The sequence below is a fragment of the Aedes albopictus genome, chromosome 2 (genome assembly GCF_035046485.1).
Source record: "Aedes albopictus strain Foshan chromosome 2, AalbF5, whole genome shotgun sequence".
In the NCBI taxonomy this organism is placed as follows: Eukaryota; Metazoa; Arthropoda; class Insecta; order Diptera; family Culicidae; genus Aedes; species Aedes albopictus.
The window spans coordinates 144,304,650-144,314,970 of NC_085137.1; the positions used below are offsets into that span (position 1 = coordinate 144,304,650).

The following is a 10,321-nucleotide window of genomic DNA, read 5'->3' on the forward strand; positions in this document are numbered from 1 at the left end:
ATATTACGGCATATAGCAGGGGTGCCCAAACTATATTTTTACGTAACACTCCCTCCCGTAAGACTTCGTAGAAAATCAAGGCGAAGTTTACTACTTCTCATCATCAAGAATCGATGAGCACATGAGAATATTGGGCCCACAGCAGAGAGCAAATTACAGTCGCATTCATCAAAATGTTGCTTTCGCTATTAACCTTTGGGACATGCTATACGACTTTCGCGTTCGACCTTACGGTGCAAGTATATTAGCGTGTAGAACGGTCAGCTGCTTCTAGTCTCGCGTTGTCCGGTTTTCAGCATGTGCGTTATTTCGATGGTGTCGACCTACTGCAGCTATCGCGGCCATCCTCTGCTGCTACGAAACTGATTGAATGAGATCGCCTTCCATGGACGATGGTTACCGACGTAAATCTTTGTAAAGTGGCAGCAGTGGCTGGAAGTTTTGCCGCAGGTAGAACAAGTTCAAGTTCCCAGGTGCTATACACTACTATCGCACAACTCCGAAGGGGAAGCAGAACTCCATACCTTTGCCGATGCCAGCGAATGCGGCATGTCCGCTGTAGCATTTCTAAGGTTCGTCAGAAACGGCAGCATTGAGTGCAGAATCGTAGCTGCAAAGACAAGAGTTGCACCATTGAAGTTCGTATCCATCCCTCGCTTGGAGCTACAGGCTGCAGTCGTAGGCTCTAGGCTAGCGTGTACGATCGAGGACTCCCTGTCAATAGCGATATGCAGAAAATATTATTGGACTGACTCTCGCGATGTGTTTTGCTGGTTAAACTCCGACCATCGTCGCTACACACAGTACGTTGCGTTCCGTGTCAGCGAAATACTAGAGACTACCGAGGCAAATGAGTGGCGCTGGGTGCCATCTAAGATGAACGTTGCGGACGACGGGACGAAATGGAGTTCTAAACCGGACCTCACGCCTGACAGCAGATGGTTTAAAGGCCCGGAATTCCTGTGGCAAAGCGAGACGTACTGGCCAAAGCAGCCTATGAAAAACAGTTCTACAGCAGAAGAACTCCGCCCTAGCTCAATTGCGAGTCACATCCCCTGCGAACCCGCTATAAACCCAAGCAAGTTCTCTAGCTGGAAGCGTATGCTTAACGTTACTGCTCTCGTCCTCAGATTTCCTGCAAACTGTAGCCGAAAACTGGGTAGAACACCGACTACCACTGGATCGCCGACAGCGGTGGAACTAAATTCTGCAGAAGCATATCTGTTACGATCAGCTCAACGCGATAGCTATCCAGAAGAAATGGCGCATTTGGAAAAGTCACGACAGAATTCCAATATTTCGAAAACGGTATCGAAGCAGAGCAGTCTGTTCCAGTTAACCCCGTGGCTAGATGGCCGTGGACTCATGCGAATGCGAACGAGAATTGCAGCCTGCCTGTTCCCGAAGATGGCAACAATATGGTAGACAAGTTCCGCAAACTTAAACAATCCTTTATTGGGTACTAGGATACGTTAAATTTTCCCTGTATGTCATAATAATCAATTTAAGTATTTCATTATACAGTAATTAATACCAAACCAACTGTTCACATAATTACTTACGTTTAGTGCCTGCTCTAATGTTCCGTATGTTCCGGAATGCGAACCCCTACGGTACAGGTTTTGCTGCCTGCTTAATGTTTGTTTGTTACTAATAGTTCATTAGTTGCGTATGATATAAATTACCTTAATCACGATAGCCAGATCCTACAGGTAATCGGGCCAATTTGGTGCACTGCTAGCTCACAGTGATATACGTTGTGTTCTGTGATTAATTTTAGGGAACATATTTTTTTTAGAACTGGTCGATTTCAAATGAATTATATCAGAATTTACCTTGGATATGGCAACTTATTAATACGGATTAATAAACTGTTCACTGCTAACTGCACCATTAATAATTATACGAATTCAATTTAGTAACTATTAATGCTTATTTGTTTCACCGAAAAAGATCTCTAAAACTGCCTACTCATCAGTTAGTTCTTAATTCTTCTGTTTTGCTTCCCTATTACGCTCTAGCATCTGACAGCTGTTATCGGCATTTCCCTGTATGAGTGTCGGCGAATCTTTTTGAGTAGTCGTTGGTAGCAAAGGCGCGTCCGGTAATAGCGGAACAGTCCCCGCCAGTACATAGGGTCCAGGTTCCTGTGTACTCTCCGTTGCGCCGATGTCCAAGACTGCAAGCTTAACCGCTGGCCGTTCGTATATGTTTGACGAAGTTCTTACCGTTGCACTGCGTACCTGGCCGTTTTTATGGCTGACTTCCATGACCCGTCCTTTTGGCCACGAGTTCCTCGGTAGATCGGGGTCGACGATTATCACCACGTCTCCAACTTGAACTGGTTTCACCGGGTAGTGCCATTTTGTCCTGCGAGTGATCGTTGGCAGGTATTCTCGGAGCCATCGTCTCCAAAACATGTTGGCGAAGATCTGCGAGGTTTTCCAACTATTGATCAGCGTGGCGGGTTTATCATCATAGGGCACTAATGGTTTTGTGCCTCCAGAAGAACCCAATAAAAAATGATTAGGCGTTAGAGCCTCGCTCTCGGAGTTTTCGATGGGGACGTAGGTGAGGGGGCGCGAATTGATGATGTTTTCTACTTCGATCAAACTATTCCGTAGAACTTCATCCGTTGGTGTTCTTGGTAGATGCATGTTTCGCAGGACCTTCTTTACTGACTGAACCAGTCTTTCCCAGCTTCCTCCCATATGCGGGCTACTTGGAGGCAAGAAAGACCACTTCGTAAGTGGAGTCACAAATTCTTGCATGAGCTTGTTTCTATCAAGAGATCGAAGAGCTTCGTTTAATTCACGGTTGGCACCAATGAAATTTGTTCCCCTGTCACTAAACAGCTCCAGAGGAATCCCGCGTCGGGCTATAAAATTCTGTAATGCCATGATACAGGAGCTAGTATTGAGCGAATGAGCTATTTCTATATGGACGGCGCGTACCACCAAACAAGTGATCAGTACACCCCATCTCTTCTCAATCCGCCTTCCTATGACAACTTGCATTGGCCCGAAAAAGTCGATCCCAGCATAGGAGAACGGTCTTGTGTATGCTGCTAGGCGAGCTGTAGGAAGGTCGGCCATAACCGGCGGCTGTGGTCGAGCTCTGGCGTTCTTGCAGAACTGGCATTGCTGTCGAACTTTGTAACAGGTTCTTCGTAGCTGTGGGATCCAGTATTTTTGCCGCAGTTCGTTCACGACAGTTTCGTGGTTCAGGTGGTGATACCGATCGTGGATGAATTGGATAATCAGTGTCGTGACTGGATGATTCTTTGGCAGCAGAATATTATGAACGGCATCTTCACTGATGAATTGGCATCCAGTAGTTCTTCCGCCTGACCGCAACACTCCGTGGTCATCCAGAAACGGCGAGAGCTTGTAGAGGGAGCTACTTTTGGGGACCAGACTCGCGTATTTCGCATCTCCGAACTTAGGGCGCTTTAATAACGCAATCTCCTCGCCAAAGGCTTCTAGCTGAATCTGCCGATATATACAGCGTTCTGCTTTGATTAGTTCAAATTGATTAAGAACTCCACTAACTGGTGCACGATTGTGTAGCCTAGCTTGGATGTTGCTGACAAATCTAAGTACAGTTGCAGTGACTCGGAGGAGGTTTCGCCAGTTAGAGTATTTCGTCATATTTAGGACGGGCTCATGTGTAACGTGGACGCTCACTACAGCATTCATTTCGGTCGTAGTTATTCCGTTACTTATCGGCTGGACTGGCCACTCACTATCCTGATGCCATAGGAAATCCGGTCCCTTAAACCAACGGCTTGACGGAGAAAGGTCGGGGATCTTCTGCCACTTCGTGCCCTCGTCAGCTACATTCTGCTTCGTCGGGATCCAGAACCATTCTGACAAAGCGGTATTTTCCAGGATTTCCCCAATCCTCGCGCCGACGAATTTGCTGTACCTTCTGTGGTCCGAGTGTAGCCAGCTCAGCACATCCCTGGAATCGGTCCAGAAGAACCGTTTTCTAACTGGGATCCTGTGGGTTTCGCCAACGTCTTTCGCCAAACGTGCGCCAATCACTGCCGCTTGAAGCTCTAGTCGAGGAATAGATACGTATTTTAGGGGAGCAACGCGGGTCTTAGCAGTAACAAAGGCACACTCAATTATGCCGTGCTCTTGGAAGCGCAAATAAACGACCGCTGCGTATCCGTTTTCGCTCGCGTCAACGAAGACATGCAGTTGAACTTCGTTGCTTTCAACTATTGAGGAAGTCTTGGACCGGTAACAACGAGGAACATTTACTTTGTGTACGCCGTGCAGAACGCTGAGCCACGTTCTCCACTTCTCTAGCTGCTGATCCAATATTGGTTCGTCCCAACCTATATTTGAGCGCCAAATCTCTTGGAGTAACACCTTCAAGAACATCAGAATATTGGCAAGAAATCCTAGAGGATCGTAGATTGACATGAGGATTCGCAGAACTTCTCGTTTCGTGGGGACTTGTTCTCCGGACAACAGCTCAAGCCGGCATCGCTTTGGAATTTTGAATGTAAACGTGTCGTCTGTCGTGTGCCACCACATTCCCAGGACCTTCTCCGATGTCAGCTCGCCATCTTTGTACAAGTCCTTCTGGATTAGTCGCTGCTCACCCATGGATTCAACTACTTTCTTGGAGTTTGACAGCCATCCTCGTATTTCAAATCCTCCTTCCGCGTGTATTTGACGCACGTCCTGTGCGAGTTTCATGGCTTCTTCTTCAGTTTCTACGCTGCAGAGCATATCGTCCACGTACGTCCCATCACATATCGCCTCTACTGCAGCTGGGAACTGATTTCTGAATCGCTCAGCATTGATGTTCTTTACGTATTGTGCACTACTTGGAGAGCAACACGCGCCGAACGTCATAACTTCCATTACGTACGTAGAGGGAGCCTTTCCGGCGACACCATCATTCCACAGGAACCTCTGGAAATGCTGATCTTCGGAATTGATCCGGACTTGGTGGAACATTTCCCGTATATCCCCAGTCACTGCGGTACGAAACTCTCGGAATCGATGAAGGACGTGTCGTAGCGGAGTAGTTTGATCAGGACCCTTTAACAGAAATGAGTTGAGTGATAGCTTTCCTACTTTAGCAGCGGCGTCCCAGACGATGCGCAGCTTCCCAGGTTTGTTCGGATTCACCACCGGAAAGATGGGCAGATACCATGATCGTCCGGTGTGCGTTGCTTCCTCTTGTGCCGACAGCTTGCGGATGTACCCTTTCGTTTGATAGTCCAATATTTTCTCCTGCAGCTCTCGTGCTAGTTCTGGTTCCCGAGTCATGCGCTTATCAAGGCAGTCGTGTCGCTTTAGGGCCATGGGCTTACTCTCTGGCAGCCGGACTTCGTCGTAGCGCCATAGTAGGCATGTTTCGTACTTTCTACCCTTTGTAATCGTGTTTGTCTTCAGCAGAGCCAGCGCTCGTTCATCATCCTTTGACATCAGCGGTCTTCCGGTCAGTTTGATCCCAAGGCTGTCCATAGAAAAGTACTTCATGACAGTTGAATGCAGTCCTTCACATTGGCAGATATGGTATCCGTATGAAACGTCCTTCTTCACTATTTGTCCTTCCGACGATGAGCATGGACCGTAGACTACCCAGCCCAGCCGTGTTAGAACCGCTGTTGGCTGATTTTCACCACCTTCTTTTGAATCGAGAGGATACTCCAGTCGGCAGCTGTCAATTCCCAACAGAATTCTTGGCTTCACGGCAACGTACGATTCGATTGGAAGACCTGATAGATGGTGGAACTGTTTCGCTAGATTCTGTGCCGACAGTGTTTGCGCAGGAAGGTCGAGGCTACGCACTGTGTGTATTTCTGAGAGGTGGAAGCTGTGCCCTGGAGTTTGAGCACCGGTGATCTCCGCCGAGAAAACAACTGAGTCTTCTTCATACCGACCTTGTCCACCAGTCCACGAGATGCATAACGGAGATTTTTCACCATTTAAGTTGAGCTCCTCCCACAAACTGTGTTCCATCAGCGTTGAAGTAGATCCAGCATCCAGAAAAGCGTACGTAGTGATCGATTTCCCCTTACCATGAATCGTGACTCGAACGTACTTCAGCAGTACTCTGTTCAGCAAGTTGTAGTGTGCATTCACAGAGGCGTCCTGCGTCGAAATGCTAGACGATGGTTTCTTGTGTTTGCTGTCATCGTGTAGTAACCGGTGATGAAGAAAACTACACCCGTTCTGGTTACATGGAACCTTCCTATCGCAGGTTTTGAAGTGCTTTGTTAGACATTTGCGGCAAATCTTCTTTTCATTCACCAATGCCCATCTTGCATTCGTCGACATCTCGAGGAAACTGCTGCACACATCGAGAGCACTGCATTGATTTCCACACGCAAGGCAACTATTGCTGTCTACCTCTTCTGGCATATGCGAAGAATGCGCATGAACAAAGGCTTCGTCTCTCCTATTCTTTCTGTCCGACTTATGCTCGGGTTTAGCCCACACCGCTGGCCGCATTATTTGGCACAGAGCTTCAACCATCTCGCCGAGCCAGTGATTGAAGTGCAAGAGCGTGACTGCTCCAATCTCTTTCCGATGGATTGCCCACTTAATCTTCAACGATGACGGCAGACTCTCGACGAGCTCTTGCATTAGAGCAACGTTGTAGAACCGTTCATCCATCTGGCAAACCTGTATTGTTGCACACAAGTTCTGCACTGCGACGCCAAAGTCAACGATCGTCTCTATCTTATCGGCTTTAGGTGGTGGCATTAAGCGGATTCTCTGAACCATTGTCTCCACGATGGACTCCGGATTACCAAAGAGGGTTCGCAAACGGTTCATTATTGCCGACACGTTGTCTGGATGAAGCAGCAGACTCTTGACGGCGTTAAGTGCCCTGTCGTGAAGACTCCGCTCCAGACGATCGAGCAGCTCGTCATTCCGAAAAGCACACATCCTGGAGGTTTGCTCGTACGCTGCTATGAATCGTGGCCAATCCTCGGGATCCTCACCGAACTTCGGCAAGTCCTTCACCGTCTGTCTCGCCGCTAGATGGCTGCTGGTGAGTGGAATTGGATCATTGCCAATTTGCTGCTGAAGGGAGTTTTGCCGCGGAGTTGATGTCATCAGCGGCGGCTGGCTGCTACCTTGTGAGTTAACCACGTTCTGAGCGACGAGATGCGGAAGGTTTACCGCCGGGTATGTTGTAGACATTATCGGTCGCTGAGACGCTACAGTATACACGGGGACCGATGAATATCCGCCGAACACCGGTTGGTAGTTCGTTACTTGGTTCGCTGTAACCCTTGGGATGTTAATACCGGGTCTTGAATGGCCGAAGTGTGTACCAGGAGCGTAGGCCATGTCAATTTGCTGCGGCATTGCAAACGGCTGATGCAAAGAAGATTCCGCTACCGGTAGTTGACGATTAGTCGCAGTCGGCCCAACTGGTGTGTTGCTACTTGGAAGACCATGTTGCACAGATGACGCAACCGTTTGTCGAAGAATTTCGTTATACACCGGCAGAGGTGTGTCATCCAAGGAACTTCCAGTTTGCTGCCCCATATTCTCCGTTTTCTCTAGCCACTCATTTATCTTCTCCAGACTTATAATTGATTCCGCCTCGGAATCGCTGAACTCCAACATTTCACGCTCAAGTGCGAGTCGTTCTTCCAACTGCTTCATCTCTAACGCTTGTCTAGCTTCCAGGGCCCTCGCTTCTAGTTCTCTAAGTTTCGCTGAACGCTTCGACGACCTAGACGATGCTCTGTCGGTCCTGACTGTTGTCCTCGCATTGTTGGTGGTTGAGTTTGCCAGCGGCTCAGTGTTGCGTCGTTCATGTGCTGTGAATCTTTCCGACGTAGTCTTCTCCAGGATCTTGACTTGATGCCGATGCTGCTTCGGAATAGCTCCGGAGGTGTTCGGAGGTGCTTCGAGTCCAGTCATAACTGCTCCAGACGACACACTTGGCTGCTGCAACTGCAACTGTCCTAACTGCATTCGGATGACCTGCTCTTGCTTTCGCTGCTGCACTTCTGGTTGCTGCCACTGCTCAAGCTTCTGCCGTTTTTCCGTCAGCTCTAGGTGCCTTTGTTGATCCTGTTGCCACTGCCTCTGATGCTGCTCAAGACGCTCCAACTGCTCGCTCAAAGCCCGCCTCTGCTTCTCCAGCTCTGTCCTCATACATCCGTTGCAATCCCAGTCATGATTCTGAATACTATCGTCCACGCTCACACAATCGTAATGATACCACACGTCACACTTGTCACACTGTACCATACGACTATTATCGACACGGCGGCACGTACCGCAACTCGCCCCCTCACCACCAGGAGAATCCCTCTTTCTACGGAGATGTTCTCCGGCACCCGCCACGCTTTGGCTTGACATTCCGGAAGTAAACGGAAAATTTAATTTGTTCCCGAAGATGGCAACAATATGGTAGACAAGTTCCGCAAACTTAAACAATCCTTTATTGGGTACTAGGATACGTTAAATTTTCCCTGTATGTCATAATATTCAATTTAAGTATTTCATTATACAGTAATTAATACCAAACCAACTGTTCACATAATTACTTACGTTTAGTGCCTGCTCTAATGTTCCGTATGTTCCGGAATGCGAACCCCTACGGTACAGGTTTTGCTGCCTGCTTAATGTTTGTTTGTTACTAATAGTTCATTAGTTGCGTATGATATAAATTACCTTAATCACGATAGCCAGATCCTACAGGTAATCGGGCCAATTTGGTGCACTGCTAGCTCACAGTGATATACGTTGCGTTCTGTGATTAATTTTAGGGAACATATTTTTTTTAGAACTGGTCGATTTCAAATGAATTATATCAGAATTTACCTTGGATATGGCAACTTATTAATACGGATTAATAAACTGTTCACTGCTAACTGCACCATTAATAATTATACGAATTCAATTTAGTAACTATTAATGCTTATTTGTTTCACCGAAAAAGATCTCTAAAACTGCCTACTCATCAGTTAGTTCTTAATTCTTCTGTTTTGCTTCCCTATTACGCTCTAGCATCTGACAGCTGTTATCGGCATTTCCCTGTATGAGTGTCGGCGAATCTTTTTGAGTAGTCGTTGGTAGCAAAGGCGCGTCCGGTAATAGCGGAACACTGCCACTACGCAACAGAAGATGCCAAGAACCCGATAATCCTACCTCGTGACCACCCCACCACCAACTTGATTATCTCGCACTACCATCGACAATTCCACCATCAGAATCATGAAGCAGTAGTAAATGAACTCCGACAGAGATTCAAAATTCCACGTATCCGTGCTGCTTACGCCAAGATGAAAAAGAACTGCCAAAGATGCAAAAATGACCATGTCAGTCCACGTCCACCAATAATGGCTGACCTTCCACCGGCGCGGCTTGCGGCGTACTCTCCACCCTTCACACATACAGGTATTGACTTTTTTGGGCCATACGAAGTGGCAGTAGGAAGGCGCGTCGAAAAACGATGGGGAATGCTAGCAACCTGTCTAACGATTCGAGCTATCCACATTGAAGTTGTACACTCGCTAACCACCGACTCGTGTATAATGGCGATACGCAATTTCATCTCACGTCGTGGTACGCCCAGCGTTATCTACAGCGATAGAGGAACCAACTTTATCGGAGCGTCTCGTCAGATGAAGGAGGCAGCGGCTGCAGTGAACGTGGACGAAGTCGTGAAGGAGTTCATCACTGTAGACACAACTTGGTCCTTTAACCCACCCCTCGCACCACACATGGGAGGTAGTTGGGAGAGACTAATAGGCAGCGTAAAACGGAACCTTCAAACAATCAATCCTCCTCGAAATCCAACCGATGAAGTGCTACGAAATCTCATGATCGAAATAGAGAACATCATTAACTCCAGACCACTAACTCACGTCCCAGTTGATGACGACTGTGCTCCTGCGTTAACACCGAACCATTTTCTCCTTGGTTCCTCAAACGGGATTAAGCCATTTTGCACTCTTGACGATACCAGTGCTGCTCTCCGCCAAAACATACTAGCTTCGCAGATACTGGCGAATAGGTTCTGGAAGCGCTGGCTTAGTGATTACCTGCCGGAAATCACCAAGCGATCCAAGTGGTTCAACCAAACCGATCCAGTAACCGTAGGTGACCTGGTTGTGATAGCCGATCCAAAGCTACCCCGTAACTGCTGGCCAAAGGGAAAAGTCATCGAGGTTCACCCAGGCAGAGATGGGGAGGTTCGCTCGGCCACTGTACGAACATCTGCAGGAGTATATGTTCGGGTGGTCACCAAACTGGCTGTTCTGGACGTAAGGCGCGAAGGAAGTAAGCCAGCAGAAAGACTGGCATACTCGGGGGGAGTGTGA

General features: G+C 47.9%; 2 protein-coding genes across 2 annotated transcripts; one reads left to right on the plus strand and one right to left on the minus strand.

Annotated features, from left to right (window-relative positions):
• Positions 1–1,430: 1,430 nt before the first annotated feature.
• On the minus strand, positions 1,431–9,096 carry LOC134287749 (uncharacterized). Its single transcript, XM_062850576.1, has 5 exons — positions 8,670–9,096; positions 8,547–8,613; positions 1,836–8,467; positions 1,686–1,764; positions 1,431–1,629 (listed from the first exon to the last, which is right to left on the minus strand). The coding sequence occupies exon 3, from the start codon at positions 8,352–8,354 to the stop codon at positions 1,986–1,988; it is 6,369 nt and encodes a 2,122-aa protein (XP_062706560.1). The 5' UTR covers positions 8,355–8,467; positions 8,547–8,613; positions 8,670–9,096; the 3' UTR covers positions 1,431–1,629; positions 1,686–1,764; positions 1,836–1,985.
• A 241-nt stretch (positions 9,097–9,337) lies between these two features.
• LOC134286215 (uncharacterized) lies at positions 9,338–10,321 on the plus strand. The gene has a single exon (XM_062847798.1). It carries the CDS (start codon positions 9,338–9,340, stop codon positions 10,319–10,321), a length of 984 nt encoding a protein of 327 aa, XP_062703782.1.